Source organism: Trichosurus vulpecula, chromosome 7, assembly GCF_011100635.1.
Source record: "Trichosurus vulpecula isolate mTriVul1 chromosome 7, mTriVul1.pri, whole genome shotgun sequence".
Lineage (NCBI taxonomy): Eukaryota > Metazoa > Chordata > Mammalia > Diprotodontia > Phalangeridae > Trichosurus > Trichosurus vulpecula.
Genome location: NC_050579.1, coordinates 255125217 through 255146952, shown reverse-complemented (window position 1 = coordinate 255146952; position 21736 = coordinate 255125217). Strand labels below are relative to the sequence as shown.

At 39.0% G+C, this 21736-nt stretch overlaps 1 protein-coding gene across 1 annotated transcript in view; it reads right to left on the bottom strand.

The window, feature by feature from the left end:
• TBCD (tubulin folding cofactor D) overlaps positions 1-21150 on the bottom strand; it is a 497899-nt gene extending 476749 nt beyond the window's left edge. Inside the window, exons 1-4 of the mRNA XM_036767571.1 lie at positions 21024-21150; positions 20440-20687; positions 1131-1181; positions 321-418 (exon numbers count right to left, since the gene is read on the bottom strand). Of these exons, the coding sequence (XP_036623466.1) occupies positions 321-418; positions 1131-1181; positions 20440-20632 (342 nt within the window). The 5' untranslated portion in view covers positions 20633-20687; positions 21024-21150. The remainder of the gene's footprint in view (positions 1-320; positions 419-1130; positions 1182-20439; positions 20688-21023) is intronic.
• Between the last annotated feature and the right edge of the window lie 586 nt (positions 21151-21736).

Here is a 21736-nt window from a genome sequence, read left to right as displayed (position 1 = left end):
ACTGTGGTTCTAATTTCCAGAAAATACTTAGTTCTTCTGAACTATCTTAATCTGCCCATCTTCAAATTCCCATTAGCACACTATTTCACTGTATTTATGTACATATCATTATATAACACAAAAGAGATCTTAAATATCTTGGGTATTATGAAAATCAATTAGGTCATTCCAGATGCACCATGAGGCCAAACCCAAACAAAGAAGATTAAAAATCCAACGAAAATTATAACTACTTTAGTAATTATTTTCCTTAATAACGTTATATGTTTAAAGGTAATAAATTTTAAACCAATGATGTATACAATTAAGCCAATTATTACCTTTGTAATGATGTAAAGAAATTTAAACGCTAGATGTACAAGAGCAGGAGGAGAATCACTGTCCTTCACAATATCCAACAATAGATTCAACATCCATTCTAGGAGAGAAAAAAAGTCAAAACACCCAAGCATGATTTATGAACTAAAAATAAATTTATGGTTGTGTGTTTTGGGGTGTGTGTGTGTGTGTGTGTGTGTGTGTGTGTGTGTGTGTATTCTTTCTACATATAGCTCAAGAGTTAAGGTGGTGGCTCGTAAAAACAAAATTATTCTGAATATAATCATGAGAAACAACAAATAAGAACTAAATTACTACAAATATGCAAAATGCCTGCAGAAGACATACAATACAGAGGTGGTTATAATAAGATCAGACATTTATATAGCACTTTAAAGTTTGCATAGTGCTTTAACTACATTATCTCATTGGAGCCCCACAACAACCCTGTAAGATGTATATTATAGGTATGATTATCCCTATTCTATAGATGAGGAAATTAAAACTCATTAAGTGACTTTGTCTATCATCATAGGGGATAGATTTGAACCAAAGTTACATCTATTTCAACTCCAGCGCTCTAGCCACTAAAGCCATTAATTACAAAGCCAATCAGAGACATTGCTACAAAACCATCATGACTCAGTTAAAAATAATCATTTACTCATCAATTTCCTCTCAATTTTTTTATTTTGTTCTCAAACTCTACTGAAAATGAAACCAAATAAATGCTAACACACATAAAAACTGAGTTCTTTCTCTAGGATCATGATCAGGCACATTTCAAAACAAATGAACACAGAAATTCCTACCTAGATGTGGATCCAACAGATGAGGCTGTTCCTGGTACTTGTCCATTATCACTGAAAAATAAAGTCAATTTAAATGAGGGGAAAACAAACAAAGCTTAAGTTTGAATCATGTTAAACTATAAATGAAAATCCAAATTAACTTTGCAAAAAGTTGAGTATTTAGTATCTCTGTTGATGACATGGACAAATCAAAACTTCTAAGCAGCTACATGTTTCTTAAAAAACAGCTCATTTCTTACCATATGAAATTAAATGAAAGCTCTTAAGGATTTATGTTCCAAGTCTTACATATAGCAAGCACTTTCAAAGTTTGTTTAACTCAACTGTGTTAACTGATACACATAATATCCTTTAATTAACCAAATTAGCACTGATTTGTAAGCAACCTAAAAATAATTGTCATATCTAAAATAAATAAAAATGATAATCAAAAATAAAATATGTAAGATCAGAGTTTTTTGTCCTCTGAAGACTAATATAGCTAACATTATCCTATGTCAGGTCATCAAGATCTTTAATCTGCAAATGCTTTTTCACTAAATTGGGTATGGAAAGGTTAATGCTTATAAATGCTTATAGATGAGGAAACCAAGGCTTAGGGGAGTCAAGTGATTTGTCCAAGGTCACAAAGATAGTAAATGGCAAAGGTGGGATTTGAACTCAAGTCTTTTAAGTACAGAACCACTACTCGGTCCACTATCTCATCTTCAAAGTTATATCCTTCAAGGAATCATAGAATCTGAAAACTGGATGGAAACAGTTCCAGCAAAAAGTCTGGCTTAATAGTCATGAATAAATCCAGAACCATCTTATCTCTGAAAAACAATGACAAATGTATCAAATAAAGTAGTACAACAACAATAAAAACAAGAAGGGATAGGGAAGAATTCATCAAAGTGAAAACCTCATCCAAAAGAAAAAAAGACCCAATAGGGAAACTAAACAAATTGTTTTGAAAAAAAATCCCTTAAAAAATCAATAGGAAGTAAAGGCAAGGAAAAACTTCCAGAAAGAAATAATACAAATAGAAGAACTTTCTAGTTGTTGAAAAGGTTTAATAAGGAAAATGAAGATCTGGAATCTATTTCTTTAAATGTACATAAGAATATTCAAAAAGCGGCAGCTAAGTGGCACAGTGAGTAGAGCACTGACCCTGTAGTCAGAAGACCCGAGTTCAAATTTGGCCTCAGACACGTGACACATGTACTAGCTGTGTGACCTTGGGCAAGTCACTTAACCCCAATTGCTCTGCCCAAAAAAAACCAACAGAGTATTCAAAAAAATAAAAATGAACATCACACTCTACAACATGAAGTATTCAACTTAGAGTATTCTAATAAAACCATGAAATCTAGGAGAGAGAGAAAAGCTCATTTGGAAGAAAAAATGTAGGGATGACAGAACAACAAAACGAAATTTCTTAAAAATGACAACTGGAAGTTGACTTGAGACTGCAACAAACAAAACAGCCTAAGTCTTACAGCTAAAAGACAAAGTTCTAAGACAATATGAGAATTACTGGTTTTCCACACAAAAGTCTGAATACCACTTATTTAGCCATAAAAGTATGAAGACATAGGCAGTAGAAATGGATGGATAAAGTGAGAGTTTTTCTGAAGATGTGAGAGACATGGGCATGTTTGTAGGCAGTAGGGAAACAGGCAATTGACTAAAAGTAAGTGAGAGGATCCACTGCAGAATATGGGACAGAATGGTAATACTTTGTCATACAGAGGTTTGCCTTGGCAAAGAGCAGTGTCCTTTGATCATGTGAGATGGGGTGAAGGCAGGCATAGGGGAGAAGTTACCTGGGAGATGTGACCTGAGGAGGAGGAAAGAAAAGGAAGCTCTTGGCAATACCCAGGCTATCCTAGGTCTCTAGCACTCTGTCTTAAGATGCCACAGAGGGCCCTGACATTCACTGCTCTGAACTTCAAAGATGTAGAGGGGCATAAGCCCAGAGATGGAGATCAATGTAGAAATCCAGTTCACAGAGACTGAAACCAAGCAGGGCCAACCACCCTATCTAAAAGTACAAAGGAGAGGCAGGGCCTAGACCTGGACCAATTCAAGAACTATAGTTGGAGAGATGAGTAAACCCAAGTAAGTATCCAACTAGTATAAAATATTTTTGCAACTCTAATTCCATAACAACTGCAAGCGGGACCTTAAAGGAAATAAATTTCCCACAAAGACTACATGAATTCCTAGAAGAAACAAAGCAACAGATTTTTTAAAATGAAATAAGAACTCTGGAAGAAAGAACTGGAAGGAGAACGGATAGCTCAGACAAGAAAACAGTTAAACTTACCCAATTAAGAAACTCCCTGAAAACCAAAATAGACCAAAAAAAAATCAATGGTTCCATGAGACAGCAGGAAATATCAGAACAAAATCAAAAGACGGTAACAATGTAAGAAAATGTAAGCTATCTGATGTCGAAAACAACTGACCTAGAACATAGATCAAGGATAGATAATTTAAGAATAGCGTGAATGTGATGGCACATACCTATAGTTCCTGCTACTTGGGGACACTAAGGCTGGTGGATCACTTAAGATTTCGAGAAGCAATAGGCCTAAAGGCAATCAGGTGTCAACACTAAATCCAGCACTAATATGATGAGCCCCCAGGATCAGGGAACTACCACAAGACTGCCTGAGGAGGGGCAAACCAGTCCAGGATGATGGGCAATGAGAGTGGGCCCAGGAGTGGCTGCTACACTTTCAGTCTAGGCAAAATAGAAAGACTCATCTCAAAAAAAAGAAAAAAAATAAAATCACTGGATTTCCTGAAAATCATGATTAAAAAAACAACACCGAACACTACATTTCAAGAAATCATATATGAAAAGTGCCCAGAAATACTAAAACCAGAGGACAAAAAGAAGAAAGACATCACCAATCATCTCTTGAAAGAAAAACCAAAAGGAAAAGTCTCAGGAATGTCACAGCCAAAATCCTGAGCTCCCAAGTCAGGAAAAAAAAAATGCTGAAAGCATCCAGAAAGAAGTACTTCAAGTACCAAGGAGCCAGTAAGGAACACAAGACCTGGCAGCTTCTACTAAAAAATAGGAGATCTTGGAATATGATATTCTAAAACGCAAAAGAAATTAGACTACAATTTAAAATACCTTTTGGAATACAATTTAAAAAAACTTACACTGCAAAGCTTTGTATAATCCTACAGGGAAACAAAGTGGAACTTTAATGGAATAGAGGACTCTTAAGCATTCCTGATAAAAAAGACAAAAGCTGATCTTTTTGTGGTGGCAAAGAATTGGAAATTGAGGGGATACCCATCAATTGGGGAATGGCTAACTAAACAAGTTGTGTATATGAATGTATTGGAATACTACTGTGCTATAAAAAATGATGAGCAGGTGGATTTCAGAAAAACCTGCAAAGATTTGCATGAACTGAGGCTGAGTAAGGTGAGCAGAACCAAGAGAACATTGTACAGAGTAATAGCAACATTGTGCAATGACCAACTTTGATAGAATTAGCTCTTCTCAGCAATACAATAATCTAAGACAATTCCAAAAGATGATGGAAAATACTATTCATATCCAGAGAAAGAAATATATAGTCTGAATGCAGATTAAAGCACACTATTTTCACCTTCTTTTGGTTTTTCTTTCTCTTGGTTTTTCCTTTTATTCTGATACTTCTCTCACAACATAACAAATGTGGAAATAGTTTAATATGATTGTACATGTATAACCTATAACAGACTGCTTGCCATTTTGAGGAGAGGAGAGAGGAAGAAAAGTTTGGAACTCAAAATCTTATAAAAACGAATGCTGAAAATTTTCTGCACAGGTAATTGGAAAAAAATAAAATATTAGTTTTAAAAAATAAAATTGGGGGCAGAGCCAAGATGGCAGCTGGAAAGCAGGGACTCGCCTAAAGCTCTCCCCCAGGACCCTCCAAACACCTATAAAAATGGCTCTAAACAAATTCTACAACTGGAGAACCCATGAAATAGCAGAGGGAAGCAGGGCTCCAGCCCAGGACAGCCTGGATGGGCACTGGATAAGGTCTATCGCACTGAGCTGGGAGCTGAGCGGAGTAGAGCCCAGCACGAGCTGCGCCTGGACCAACCACACCAGAGGCTGGGTGGAACAGGCCCTAGCACCCTGAATTAGTGAGCTGTGGCAGTTGTCAGACTTCTCAACCCACAAACACCAAAGACAACAGAGAAAGTTAGTGGAAAAAGCTGCAGGGACAGAGTGAAAGGAGTTCCCAGTCAGCCACCACCCCAGGGGCAGAACTACATCTGCAGCTGTTTCTGGCCCCAGGCCCACTTGGTGGGAGGAATTAAGTGGCAGATCAGAGTAGGAGTGCAGAGCCTGCTGAGATCTAAGTCACAGTCAGGGTTGGCTGTTCTTGGAGGGGTGGAGGAGTGCTGGCTGGTGTGGCAGAGTTTGATGTGTAGACATAGCTCTGAAAACAACAGTGCAGCCCCTCACGCTTGGGACAAAGTACTCTATACTCTACAAGCAGTCATACCCTGACCAAAAGCTCAAGGGTCAAGGAGTTGGCTGGGAACACGGCCAGGCAGCGAAAATGGACTCAGATTCAGACTCATACTTTGGAATCTTTCTTTGGTGACAAAGAAAACCAAAGCATACAGCCAGAAGATGTCAACAAAGTCAAAGAGCCTACGTTGAAAGCCTCCAAGAAAAACATGAACTGCTCTCAGGCCATGGAAGAGCTCGAAAAGGATTTGAAAAAGCAAGTTAGAGAAGTAGAGGAAAAACTGGGAAGAGAAATGAGAGTGATGCAAGAAAACCATGAAAAACAAGTCAATGACTTGGAGATGCAAAGGAGATGCAAAAAAAATAGTGAAGAAAACAACACCTTAAAAAACAAACTAACTCAAATGGCAAAAGAGCTCCAAAAAGCCAATGAGGAGAAGAATGCCTTGAAAGGCAGAATTACCCAAATGGAAAAGGAGGTCCAAAAGACCACTGAAGAAAACACCACCCTAAAAATTAGATTAGAGCAAGTGGAAGCTAGTAACTTTATGAGAAATCAAGATATTATAAAACAGAAACAAAGGAACAAAAAATTGGAAGACAATGTGAAATATTTCATTGGAAAAACCACTAACCTGGAAAATAGATCCAGGAGAGACAATTTAAAAATTATTGGACTACCTGAAAGACATGATCAAAAAAAGAGCCTAGATATCATCTTTCAAGAAATTATCAAGGAGAACTGTCCTGATATTCTAGAGACAGAGGGTAAAATAGAAATTGAAAGAATCCACCAATTGCCTCCTGAAAAAAGATCCCAAAAAGAAGACTCCTAAGAACATTGTTGCCAAATTCCAGAGCTCCCAGATCAAGGAGAAAACAATGCAAGCAGCCAGAAAGAAGCAATTTGAGTATTGTGGAAACACAATCAGGATAACATGAGATCTAGCAGCTTCTGCATTAAGGGATTGAAGGGCTTGGAATATGATATTCCGGAGGTCAATGGAACTAGGATTAAAACCAAGATTCACCTACCCAGCAAAACTGAGTATCATGCTCCAAGGCAAAAAATGGACTTTCAAGAGGACTTTCAAGCTTTCTCAGTGAAAAGACCAGAGCTGAATAGAAAATTTGACTTTCAGATTAAATTAAAACAATTAAAACCAAAAACAAAGAAAACAAAAGAAAATCTAACTTTCAAACACAAGAATCAAGAGAAGCATGAAAAGGTAAACAAGAAAGAGAAATCATAAGGGACTTGGTAAAGTTGAACTGTTTTGTTTACATTCTTACATGGAAAGATGATGTATATAATTCATGAGACCTCAGTATTAGGATAGCTGAAGGGAATATACATATATAGATAGATAGATAGATAGATATAGACATACCTATATCTATATCTATCTATATGTAGATATACCTATATCTATATCTATCTATATATAGATATACCTATATCTATATCTATATATAGATATAGATAGAGGGCACAGGGTGAGTTGAATATGAAGGGATGATATCTAAAAAAAAAATCAAATTAAGGGATGAGAGAGGAATATATTGAGAGAGAGAGAAAGGGAGAGAGAGAATGGGGTAAATTACCTTACATAAAAGTGGCAAGAAAAAGCAGTTCTAATGGAAGGGAAGAGGGGGCAGGTGAGGGGGAATGAGTGAATCCTGCTCTCATCAGATTTGACCTGAGGAGGGAATAACATACACACTCAATTGGGTATCTTACTCCCACAGGAAAGAAGGAGGAAGGAGATAAAAAAGGGGGGGGGGGATGATAGAAGGGAGGGCAGATAGGGGGAGGAGGTAATCAAAAGCAAACACTTTTGAAAAGGGACAGGGTCAAGGGAGAAAACTGAACAAAAGGGGATAAGATAGGAAGGAACAAAATATAGTTAAGTCTTTTACAACATGAGTATTGTGGAAGGGTTTTACATAATGATACACATGTGGCCTATGTTGAATTGCTTGCCTTCTTAGAGAGGGTATGTGGGGAGGGAAAAGGGGAGAGAATTTGGAACTCAAAGTTTTAAAAGCGGATGTTCAAAAAAAAACTTCTTGCATGCAACTAGGAAATACAGGCAATGGGGCATAGAAATCTATCTTGCCTTACAAGAAAGTAAGGGAAAAGGGGATGGAAGGAGTGGGGTGACAGAAGGGACGGCTGACTGGGGAATGGGGCAATCAGAATATACGCCATCTAGGAGTGGGGAGGAGGGTAGAAATGGGGAGAAAATTTGTAATTCAAACTCTTGTGAAAATTAATGCTGAAAACTAAAAATATTAAATAAAAAAAATTAAAGTCAAAAAAAAAAGACAAGAGCTGAATAGGAACTTTGAAATACAAATATAGGAGTCCAGGAAAACCTAGAAAGGTAAATGTATTTGAGCAAATAGGAGTTGAATGAATACTTCTGATGGGGAAAAGAAACAACTATCAATCACTTAACTTTAATGTATAAAAAGAGTATGAGGGAGTTAAAAAAGGAAAAACAGAGGATCTTAAGATGGATGAGGTTTGTTGTGAGGGTTTGAAGAAGAGAAAGGAGGGTAAAGGAAGAATATACTCATTTAGAAAGGAGATAGAACTTGCTATTTCTCATATTTGGGGTATATGAGAATAAGAGTATAGGAAGGGTATATGGAAGATGAAGGAAGGGTAGGTATTAAATAAACCTTGCTTTTATCTGAAATGGAAAAAGGAGGGTTAAATACACATGTACATTACGCAAAAACAGAAATATATCAACGGAAACAAGTAGAACTAGGAAGAGGTGTAGTTAAGAGAGGGGGTAAGCCCAGAGAGGGAAACAAACTTCTTGATCCTGAACATCCTCCTCTTAAAGATGGAGGAAGGAGGGAAACAAAAGAACTAGAATGTGGCGGGGGGAGGTACCTTAAAATACCTTAGACAACCGGGAAATAGCTGAATAAATTTATCGTCTATGAATATAATGGAATACTGAGCTTTAAGAAATGACAAAAAAGATCAGAGAACCGTAGTTACTATAATTCTACAAGGTGAAAAAACAGACCTTTAATGGAAAGGAATTTCAAACATTTCTTATTAAAAAAATCAGAGCTAGGAGGCGGAGCCAAGATGGCGGCTGGTAAGCACGGACTAGAGTGAGCTCCGTACCCGAGTCCCTCCAAAAACCTATAAAAATGGCTCTGAACCAATTCTAGAACGGCAGAACCCACAGAACAGCAGAGGGAAGCAGGGCTCCAGCCCAGGACAGCCTGGATGGTCTCTGGGTGAGGTCTATTCCACACGGAGCTGGGAGCTGGGAGCTGGGAACGGAGTGGAGCAGAGCCCAGCGCGAGCGGTGTGGACGATCCAGACCAGAAGCCGGACAGAGGGGGCCCTAGCGCCCTGAATATGTGAGCTGCGGCAGTTACCACACCCCTCGACCCACAAACACCAAAGACTGCAAGAAGGTTAGTGGGAAAAGCTGCGGGAGTGGAAGGAGTTCACGGTTCGGCTTCCAGCCCCGGGGGCAGCGGAGGTGGGGCAGCTACAGCTGTTGTTACTTCCTGCTCCAGGCCCACCTGGTGGGAGGAATTAAGTGGCGGATCAGAGCAGGAGTGCAACAGCCTCCTGAAGATCTAAGCCCAGTCTGGACTGGGGGTCCTTGGGGAAGGAGGAGTGTGGCTCTGACAGAGCTGGCACCTCCCCCCCAAACACAGAACATAGAACTCGTTAGTCTACAAGCAGTCATACCCCACTGAAAAACTCAAGGGTCAAGTTAGTTGGTTGGGAATATGGCCAGGCAGCGAAAACGCGCCCAGATTCAGTCTCAGATGTTGGATTCTTTCTTTGGTGACAAAGAAGACCAAAACATACAGCCTAAAGAAGACAACAAAGTCATAGAGCCTACAACCAAAGCCTCCAAGAAAAACATGAACTGGCCCCAGGCCATAGAAGAACTCAAAAAGGATTTGGAAAAGCAAGTTAGAGAAGTAGAGGAAAAATTGGGAAGAGAAATGAGAAGGATGCGAGAAAACCATGAAAAACAAGTCAATGACTTGCTAAAGGAGACCCAAAAAAATACTGAAAAATACATTGAAGAAAACAACACCTTAAAAAACAGACTAACTCAAATGGCAAAAGAGCTCCAAAAAGCCAATGAGGAGAAGAATGCCTTGAAAGGCAGAATTACCCAAATGGAAAAGGAGGTCCAAAAGACCACTGAAGAAAATACGACTTTAAAAATTAGATTGGAGCAAGTGGAAGCTAGTGACTTTATGAGAAATCAGGATATTATAAAACAGAACCAGAGGAATGAAAAAATGCAAGACAATGTGAAATATCTCCTTGGAAAAACCACTGACCTGGAAAATAGATCCAGGAGAGATAATTTAAAAATTATTGGACTATCTGAAAGCCATGATCAAAAAAAGAGCCTAGATACCATCTTTCAGGAAATTATCAAGGAGAACTGCCCTGATATTCTAGAGCCACAGGGCAAAATAGAAATTGAAAGAATCCATCGATCGCCTCCTCAAATAGATCCCAAAAAGAAATCTCCTAGGAATATTGTTGCCAAATTCCACAGCTCCGAGATCAAGGAGAAAATACTGCAAGCAGCCAGAAAGAAACAATTTGAGTATTGTGGAAACCCAATCAGAATAACCCAAGATCTGGCAGCTTCTACATTAAGAGATCGAAGGGCTTGGAATGCGATATTCCAGAGGTCAATGGAGCTAGGATTAAAACCTAGAATCACCTACCCAGCAAAACTGAGTATCATGTTACAAGGCAAAATATGGAGTTTCAATAAAATAGAGGACTTTCAAGCTTTCTCAGTGAAAAGACCAGAACTGAATAGAAAATTTGACTTTCAAACACAAGAATCAAGAGAAGCATGAAAAGGTAATCAAGAAACAGAAATTGCAAGGGACTTACTAAAGTTGAACTGTTTTGTTTACATTCCTACATGGAAAGATGATGAGTATGATTCATGAGACCTCAGTATTAGGGTAGTTCAAGGGAATATGCATATATATATATATATATGCATGTGTATATGTGTATATATATTTTTATGTATATATTAGTGAATGTGTATGTATGTATCTATCTATGTGTATATGTATGTATGTATGTGTATGTGTATATATATATATGTGTTTATGTGTATATATATATATGTAAAAGAGAGAGAGCAGACACAGGGTGAGTTGAAGATGAAGGGAAGATATCTAAAAGAAATAAAATGAAATTAAGGGATGACAGAGTAACATACTGACAGAGGGAGATAGGGAGAGATAGAATGGGGTGGATTATCTCGCATAAAGGTGGCAAGAGGAAGCAGTTCTATGGGAGGAGGGGAGAGGGCAGGTGAGGGGGGAATGAGTGAACTTTGCTCTCATCAGATTTGGCCTGAGGGGGAATACCATACATACTCAGTTGGGTATCTTACCCCACAGGAAAGAAGAGGGAGGAAGATAAAAAAAAAATAAAAGGCGGGGGGGGGGGGGGGGATGATGGAGGGGAGGGCAGATGGGGGTGGAGGTAATCAAAACAAACATTTTGGAAAGGGGACAGGGTCAAGGGAGAAAATTCAATAAAGCGGGATGGGTTGGGAAGGAGCAAAATGTAGTTAGCCTTTCACAACATGAGTATTGTGGAAGGGTTATACATAATAATACATGTGTGGCCTAGGTTGAATTGCTCAACTTCTTAGGGAGGGTGGGTGGGAAGGGAAGAGGGAAGAGAATTTGGAACTCAAAGTTTTAAAATCAGATGTTCAAAAACAAAAAAAGTTTTTATATGCAACTAAAAAATAAGATACACAGGCAATGGGGTGTAGAAATTTATCTTGCCCTACAAGAAAGGAAGGGAAAAGGGGATGAGAGGGGAGGGGGGGTGATAGAGGGGAGGGCTGACTGGGGAACAGGGCAACCAGAATATAAGCCATCTTGGAGTGGGGGGGAGGGTAGAAATGGGGAGAAAATTTGTAATTCAAAATGTTGTGAAAATCAATGCTGAAAACCAAATATGTTAAATAAATAAATTACATTTAAAAAAAAATTACCTAAAATTAGTAGGCTAAAAAAAAAAAAAAAATCAGAGCTATGGTCTAGGAACTGTGAAGTGCAAACAGAAGACCACCAAAGATGGAGGAGTAGGAACACAGCCCCACTCCATTTACATCTACTCTAATAAAGATTTAACAACAGGCCTAGATTGAGTAGTGATCTGGAAATATAAGGAAAAACCAATAATAGGTAATCTTTTCAGCCTAAGATCACAAATTACACACACAGGCCAGGATCCAAGAGAAAAACTATGGAACAGAAGCAAGTCATGACTGCAGACTCAGGCCATGAGTTCAAAACAAGGTCACACTAGTATTAGAGATCAAAGCCCCAGATCTTGGACGTAGAACTGGGATGGAGCACTACTGAGCTATCTCAGCCTCCTTGTTGAGAAAAGGATTGCAGAGCTGTCTCTCCTATGCCAAGTGGGATTCACAGACTGCCCCCTATTCTCAATAGCCCTATTGGTCTGACCCCAAAGCAGGATCAAAGACTGAACTCTCAAAGTCAGAAAAAAGAGACAGTATATCATGACTCAGAACCTGCACAGCCTTCAAGCTAGCTGACAAGGTTGGGACCAGCAACTGTCAGCTAGAGCTCTATTCAGTGGTGAGTGTGAAGTTTTGTTGCCTAGGTCCAAAGCTTAATTTCAAAGGTCTAAGAGGCCAAAATTTAGACCACAAAGGGCCTGGTAAAAATTTGCAGTTACCTGACCCAGACCATCAATGTTAAACTTAAAGAACAAAGCACTCATAAACTGCAAAACATAACAGCAGACCCCCAGATAAGATGGGCCACGAGGATATACAACGACATAATAGCCCATCTAGACATGTACAGAGCAGCCCAAGAATGTCACAGCCAAAAACCAGAGCTTCCAAGTCAAAGGAAAAAAAATACTGCAAACACCCAGAAAAAAAGAGTTCAAGAACCAATAAACCATAGTCAGGATCATATGAGATTTAACAAGTACAATATAAAGGAACAAAAAACATGGAATATAATATTCCAAAAGACAAAAGATATAGAAATACAACTAAGAATAACTTACCCAGAAAAACTAAATAAAATCCTACAGGGGGAAAATGGACCTTTAATGAAATAGAGGACTTCTAAGAATTCCCGATGAAAAGACCAGAGCTTCATAGAAACTTTCAAGTGCAAACACAGGATTCAAAGAAACAAAAAAAAGTAAATACAAGTAAATACAATCCAAAGAGACTTTATAAGGATGAAGTGTTTACATTCTAATGGATACGTGTACCTTTTAAGAATTCTAATGTAATGACTGATGTGATAATATGTTTAATATGAATGTATATGTAGAGCCTATATCAGATTGCACACTGTCTTGGGAAAGGGGAGAGGGGAGGGAGGAAAAATTTAAAACTCAAAAGCTTGTGGAACTGAATGTTCTAAACTAAAAATTAATTAAAATTTTTTAAAAATACAACTTGAAGGCTGCCCTATTATCTATGAAATATTAAATTAACTAGAGGAAGTTCTGCAGTATATTCAGCAAATCATCTATGAAGGAATCACAGAATGTCATGGACAAGAATTCTCTATGATGCAAAAGCAGTTGCTAGCTACAACTGGGGAGGAAAACAGATTGAAAACAACTGAACAACACACATACATACAAGCATACATGTATGTTTGTGTTTGGAGCTACTAGTTTTCAAAGAAATGTGTATACAAACAATTATATAATTTTAAAAAGAACTATATTGTTTAAAGCCTAAGAAATATTTTCTTATGCCTTACTATAAAATCTTCATATTTGTTGTTTTGTTTAATTTTTTTCCAGTTCACCTAGGAATGGCCTAGGAATCTGGTTTGCACCCTGACTCAAGAACACATAGTAAAGACCCTGTGTATCTATTTTTCTTGTTTACTATTACTATCATATTTTGGGTTACCTGATGAGTAAAACTATCTATCAAAATATATTAATATGATGATATATTTCATAAGTGTAATAAATATAATAAATAGGAATTTTAAAGAAAAAAAAGAATCCTAATGTAAGGAGGGATAAGAGAGGAAGTCAAATAAGACAGAAGGCCTGGCAGTGGTTTTATTGTTTTATCTTAAAAAAAGAAAGGAAATTAAGAGAAAAGAGATACACCAGGAAAGAAAAGGGGATCTCATTTACCTTACTTAAATGGATTTGGTAAGTAGAGTCTACACAAATGGGGGAAGGCTGCAGAAAACAGTAATCCCTAGAACCTTACTGTCTTCTGCTATGGTCAATGGAGGGTAGAAAACACAAACAGACACACAAACACTCACACAATCTGATGCAGAAATAAATTCAACCCAACAAGGAAATAGGAAGGAATAGGGAGATGGAAGAAGTGGGAATAAGAGGGAGGAAAGATTCAGTGAGGAATCAGTCATAAGCAAAACAAACTCTTAAAGAGGTAACGAAGAAAAGAAAGAAGGAAAGAAGGAGGGAGGAAGGGAAGAGGGAAGGAAGGAAGGAAAGAAGAATTAGTGACTAGGCTCTGAATAAGAGATAGAAAAGAGGGGCAAGCTGACTACAACAAGCACAGAGTACTTGTGCTAACTATATTCCTCTCCCATAAACCTCTTCTCTATAAAGAAGAAAAAGTATAAGAGAACTGTATGAAGGTTTTCCCCTTCCATCATTCTCTCCCCATCTATAACCTTTAATCTCCCTCTATCTACTGGATCCTTCCCTGCTACCTATACATAATCAGATATTCCCCCTCCCTTTTCCTTATAAAACCTGCAATTGACCCTACACCCCTGAAGCCATAGTCCTATATCTCTCCTCCTTTTCACAGTTAAACTCCTAGAAAAAGTTATCTATATGTTGATTCACTTCTCAACTACTTGTAATCTGGCTTCCAACCCCATTCCACTGACCTGAAATTGCTCCCTCAAAGATTACCGGTGTCCTCAGTAGTTAAATGAAATAACTGTGTCCTCCTTCTCCTCCTATTCCTCTTCTTCCTGTGATGCTTTTCACAATACAAATCACCCTTTCCTATTTTCTCTCTCTTCCCTTGACTTTAATGACAATGCACTCTCCTAATTCTTCAGCCAATCAGACCAATTCTCAGCCTTGTTTTTGAACAGTCATCCCTCTCTTTCCGCCTCACTCTGAAACCTCTCTCTCTCTCTCTCCCCCTCCCTCTTGCTCTAAACTGATTCCATGAGTTCAATTCTCATCTCTATGTAGCTAACTCCCAAAACTACACATCTAGTCCTAAACTCTCAAACCATATTTCCAACTAGCTGCTAGACATCTCCTCCAAATGTTGAATCAGTATCTCAAATTCAACATTTCCCAAACAGAGCCCCTCATCCTTCTCCTTAAACCCATCTCATCTCCAAACTTCCCTATATCTGTTCTCCAATTTGATTCATCCCTGTGCCTCTCTTGCCAGTCATCTGCTAAGTCCTATCGATTCTACTTTTACATCATTTCTTCTATCCATCCCATTTCTCTTCACTTACATGGCCACCATTACCTAGCGTATGGTAATAGCCCCTTAACTCTCTGCTTCCTTCCTACAAAGCATCAATCCTCCACACCAGAGGTGTCAAACACCATTCATCTAAAGCAGAAACAAACAGAAATGTAATTGGGTAAGGTTTAACACAGAGGTGCCCAAAGTAAGCAATACTACCCCTTGTTGGGCACTGGAATAATTGGGTAGGAGACTTGGGTACAATTGGGGGGCACTGAATAAAAATAAAGGGGCAGTGGAAGCATGAGGAAAGAAGAGAATTTTCAAAAACCATTCATACATGTTTCACCTATTGTGTAATGTTTCATCTGTTGTATAATAGAGTTAAAGTCATAGTGATTACATTATTTTCCACATAAACACACAAAACACAAGTTATAACCCATCAGTGGTCAAGTCTGCTGACAGGTCTTAACAAGCAAGTGTTGGCAGGCAAATGTGTCCCAATTGCATCATTAGGAACTCCAGCACGCATTAGCAGGAATATGTGCATGTAGTAACTTGTCTACAATACAATACTATATAGTTACATGACCATATATGTGTCATCAAAATTTCAATGTAGGGAAAAAACCCACAAATTTAAAATAAATTATTAAATTTAAGATGTCATTTAAAAAAATTTTATATTTTTTCGAAATGACACAAATTTTTTAAAAAAACTGTCAAAGGGATAAGGAAATTAAACTTCCAGGAGGTGCAGAGTAACTTTTTTTTTTTTGAAAAGGGTGTGATAGCTTTTCTACTCTGGGCTCTCCTCAGTTCCTGGAAATGATCTTCATGTGGTATAGTCTCCAGTCCCCTCATTATCCTTGTCGCCCACCTCTGCTAGCCTCCTAAAAATTTAATTTAGTAACCAGAGGCCCATGAAAAGTAAAGAAAAGAGGAAAAATAAACAAAAGGGATGGAGCCAAGATGGCCAAGTGAAACCAGTGACTTATCTTAGCTCTTTTTTTTTTTCTGGAGGGGGACAGGAAGGGCAATTGGGGTTAAGTGATTTGCCCAAGGTCACACAACCACTAAGTGTGTCAAGTTTCTGAGGCTGGATTTGAACTCAGGTCCTCCTGACTCCAGGGTCGGTGCTCTATCCACTTCACCACCTAGCTGCCACCGGAGCTCTCTTACAAATTCTGTCAGATACCGCTAAAAAATTAATCTGAGCAGATTTGAGAGGTAGAAGCCACTAGAAGACAGGGAGTATACCTGCCAAGACAAACCCAGGGCCTGTAAGCACACAATTATGAAACACTTTTCACAAAACAAATCTAAATAAATGGAAAAACAACACTTGCTCCTCATGGTTAGGCCGAGCTAATACAATAAAAATGAAAATTTTACCTAAATTAATTTACTTATTCAGTGCCATACCAATCAAACTACCAACAAAATTATTTTACAGAGCTGGATAAAATAATAACTAAATTCATCTGGAAGAAAAAAGGTCCAGAATATCAAGAGAATTAATAAAAAGAAATGCTAGGGAAGGTGGCCTAGCCATACCAGATATTAAACTGTAGTATAAAGCAGCAGTCATCAAAACTACTTGGTACTGGCTAAGAAACAGAGTGGTGGATCAGTGGAATAGGTTAGGTACACAAGACACAACAGTCAATGACTATAGCAATCTACTCTTTGATCAACCCAAAGAATCCAGCTTCTGGGTTAAGAATTCACTATTTCAGGGGCAGCTAGGTGGTGCAGTGAGTAGAGCTGCGGTCCTGGAGTCAGGAGGACCTGAGTTCAAATCCGGCCTCAGACACTTGACACATGTGTTAGCTGTGTGACCTTGGGCAAGTCACTTAACCCCAATTGCCCTGCCAAAATGCCAAAAAAAAAAAAAAAAAAAAAAGAATTCACTATTTCACAAAAACTGCTAGGAAAATCAGAAAATAGTATGGCAGAAACTGGGCACAGACCAATATCTTACACCATATACCAAAATAAAGTCAAAATGGGTTCATGAATTAGGAATAAAGGCTGATACTATAAGCAATTTGGGAGAGCAAGGAATAGTTTACCGTCAGATTTATGGGAAAGGGAAGAATTCATGACCCAACAAGAGATAGAGAGCATTATAAAATGCAAAATGGATAATTATGACTATGTTAAATTGAAAAGTTTTTGTATAAACAAAACTAATGCAACAAAAATTAGGAGTGAAACAGAAAATTGGGACAAAATCTTTACAACCAGTGGCTCTGATAAAGGCCTCATATCTAAAATATACAGGGAACTGAACCAAATTTATAGGAATACAAGTCATTCCCCAATTGAGAAATGGTCAAAGGATATGAACAGGCAGTTTTCAGAGGCAGAAATTAAAGATATCTATAGGCATATGGAAAAATGCTCTAAATCAAATCAAAACAACTCTTAGGTACCACATCTCACCTGTCAGATTGGCTAACATGACAAAACAGGAATGTTGGAGAGGATGTGGGAAAATTGGAACATTGTTACATTGTTGGTGGAGTTGTAAAATGATCCAGCCATTCTGGAGAGCAATTTGGAACTATGCCCAAAGGGCTATAAAAATGTGCATACTCTTTGATTCAGCAATACCAAAGAGATCAGACAAGTGGGAAAGGGACCCATTTCTGCAAAAATATTTACAGCAGCTCTTTTTGTGGTGGCAAAGAACTATTTCAGTTTTTGCTCTAAATCACTGTTCATTAGAGAAATGCAAATCAAAACAACACTTAGGTACCACATCACAGCTGTCAGATTGGCTAATGACAAAACACGAAAATTATAAATGCTGAAGAAGATGTGGGAAAATTGGAACACTAATGCACTGCTGGAGTTGTGAACTGATCCAACCATTCTGGAAAGCAATTTGGGAGAGCAATATGCCCAAAGGGCTATAAAAATGTGCATACCCTTTGACCCAGCAATACCACTTCTAGGGCCATATCCCAGAGAGATTATAAAAACAGGAAAAGGATCCACATGTATAAATATTTATAGCAGCTCTTGTGGTGGCAAAACACTGGAAATTGCAAGGATCCCCATCAATTGGGGAATAGTTGAACAAGTTGTGGTATATCAATGTAATGTAATACTATAGTGATATAAGAAATGATAAGCAGATGGACTTCAGAAAAACCTGGAAAGACTTAAATGAACTGATGCTGAGTGAGGAAAGCAGAAACAGGAGAACACTGCACAGTTACAGCCACATTGTGCGGTGACTAACTTTGATAGTCTTAGCTCTTCTCAGCAATGCAAGGTTCTAAGACAACTTCAAAAGACTCATGATGGAAAATGCTATCCACATCCACAGAAAGAATTATGGAGTTATTATGCAGATTGAAGCATACTATTTGCTCTCTCTCTTTTTTGTTTTGTTTCTTCTTTCTCATGGTTCATTCCTTTGGTTATAATTCTTCTTTACAATATGACTAATAATGACTAAATATGTTTAATATGAATATATATGTAGCTCCTCTCTAAGATTGCAAGGGGTTTTGGAGAGGGAAGAGAGGAGGAAGTGGAGAAAATTCAGAACTCAAAAGCTTGTGGAACCGAATGTTGCAAACTAAAAATAAAAAATTTTTTTTTAAAAAGAACTATTTCATTTTTATCTTTTCCCAGCACCTGGCAAGATGCCTGCAATTTAATAAATGTGAGTATGTAAATGTAATATAAATAATGTAAATAAACACTTAATAAATATTTTACTGAGTCAAACTGAATAGAAAAATACACAAAATACTAGTCTTTTCACTGGGCATGCCCCTCTTCCCTTTCCCTTAGCCAGTTAGCTGCAAAGTGCATCTCAGCTTCAGAGGAAAGAAGATTTTTAAGTGTACGTTCAAATCCCCACTCTGTCACTTACTATGACATATTGGGCAAGTCCTTTTAGTTCTTAGCCCTTGGTTTCCTCACCTAATAAAAAGAAGGGATTGATCTCTAAAGGTCCTTATAGCTTAAACATTTATGATGCTAATTATAACAATATAAGACACTTACACAAGGAATATGGCTATAAAGTAATGAGACCAATTTTTGTGTGTGATTTGCATACCCCATAATTAGGTACAGTGCTTACCATCTCCACCATCCACTATTATGCCATTTAAATCTTAGCTCTACAGAAAGCAAGTTAGCATTTCTTCTCTTCCTCTCTCTAGTACATGTCACTGAACATATACGTCTCAAAATCAAAATGGGATTTGACTTTCCTTGTGCCCCTGACTTCTTTAGACAACTTCATATCAAATGGTAGTGATGAGGTGCTTGGACCCTAAATTCTAACAGCCGCTGCTTAGGTGCCTGTGCCTGAACCCCAATTCCAAAACACAGCCAGTTCTCATAAACACAACTAGTTCTCAAAACATATTCTGTCCCAGGCTGTCTCTCTCTAGCTAAAGGGCAGCATGCCCCAGCTCATCACTGCTTCTTTCTTAGTACACTGAGTCATAACCACATTTACTATTCACTGACCTTTCTAACATGTATCCCAGACATAGTATTTTGTCTAACAAGACACCAGATGACAAACTATTCCCCTTTAGCCCCTACCAACAATGAACTTAGTGACATTTCACCTTAAAAACCACACCCCCTTGTGGGCTATTTCCTAGAGAACTCTGGGTAATATACCTGCAGTAGATACTAAATGTGCATGTTCCTTTAAGAACCACTCCCTGAACAGGCCTTAACCACTCCCTAACCCCACCCCCAAACACCTAACTGACATGTCCCCCACTCAATCCCCTATTAGCTTCTATAAAGATTCCCCTTGCACCTCTTTACGGTTGCAGGTTCCCTAAGAATCTTGCCCGCTTTTCAGCTTAATAAATCTTTGCCTCCTTGACTTAAAGAATGCTTGCTTTCGTGAATTCATTCCAGGCAGCCTCTCCCTGGGAACTTTGGTTTGGGATCCCTGCATTCCTGGGTTTCTTCTCCCCCTCTACAGTAGCAACTGGGATTATCACAGGTATCCCCGTCATAAACTCAAAGAATTACAAGTTTAAAAGTGAAAAGGTACTTAGAGATCAAGTCTTCATTTTACAGAGGGGGAAATGCAGCCCAGAGAGGTTTAGTGATTTTTTTAAGGTTATATAGGTAGTGCTCTCCAAATCCCCGAACTGTACCACTATACCAAGTTAACCCCATACAAAGATCCCAAGAACTACCACATAAGTACCGCAAAAACTACCTTCGAATAGCGGTTATCGGTTTTGTTATCATTGCTTGCCTCTCCGTAAAGGGATCACAAAAGCTATGACAAAATGGAAATTCAACTGAGTTACTAAAGCACACTTACCTATAAACTTTTCAATTGTAACTTCACGAGTTACCAAATCGCCGTACACATATTTCAGGTTATCGATTAGCCCTTTCGTCTCCTGGCTCTCGGTGAAAGTCTCCAATACATTGGTAATGGCAATCACATCCGATTCCATGTTTACCCCTTCTTCTTGCTCAGAACCATCTCCATTCAACTCATTTAAAGGCATTAGGGCTAAGGTGGCAGGGCGGCGGATAGGAAAAACTGGAAAAGCTGTCAGCACACTGGAATTAAAAAAAAAAAAGTGACCGGGCGCTTGTGACTCAATGCCAGGCACAGCTTTGCACACGATCCTGCCCCACCTTCCCCACCGCCACCACCCCGACCCCAAAGATGCTACAGGCAGCATCCCTGCCTGGACACGAGGGAGGGAGGAGACAAGGAAGGCAAGGGGCATTGGTAGAGCTGACTCTCCAGACACTACCCAAGGACCAGCCCAGCCCCAGCCCAGTCCTTTCAATACCGAGAGCAGCGTTTGCTCCACCCCCCCCCGCCCACCCCCACCCCCAAATCCGTCTCTCATCTCGCTGTCTCTCGCCCCTCTCCGCGGGTCAGCACACCGTAAAGCTGAGACACAGATCAGCCGGTTTAGCGCCTCGCTCTTTCTCTCTGAGTTGCGCTCGCTGGGCCAGGTGCTAAATCTTCCCAAAACATTCACTTCCGAATTCGGACGCCGACCTCAGTTCCGCTACGGAGCGCACAAGGAGACAAAAGACCGCAGAGTCGCGTGGGCGGAGCCCAGTGGGAGGGGGAATCCTCCGGGCTTTTAGCCAAGATGCAGTTAGACAGAGGCAGAGCTTCAAGCAAATAAAATTATAGAAAAATATTATAGCTATGAACAACTAATTCCCTTCAGCACCCTGCAGTTGGTAGCTTCGCTTCATCTTGCCGGCCAAGAAAAAGCAAAGGGAGAGAAGTGAGTGGCCTGGAGCCGGCATGGCAGTTTGAAGAGAAGCCCAAGATGCATTTTCTCATCCCAAGATCTTGGGGAAGGAAGACAAAATGAGGTCTGCCAGCCGAATAGCACAGTATAGCAGTGTAGATCTCCTTAGACTTGATGATGGCTAATCACAAATCAGACTCTTCCTACCCCCTATCCCTACAGCTAAGTGCAGCTGGTGCCTATTTCTAAATGTGTTCCTTTATTCTGCTATAAATTGTATAACTAGTTTTACTTCTCATAAACTTTTGAGGCTGACCCAGATGTGTATCTCCTTGTGTCCATTTGTTTAAGACATGCGTATACAGAGGACAGCTCGGAGAGTGACTTCTC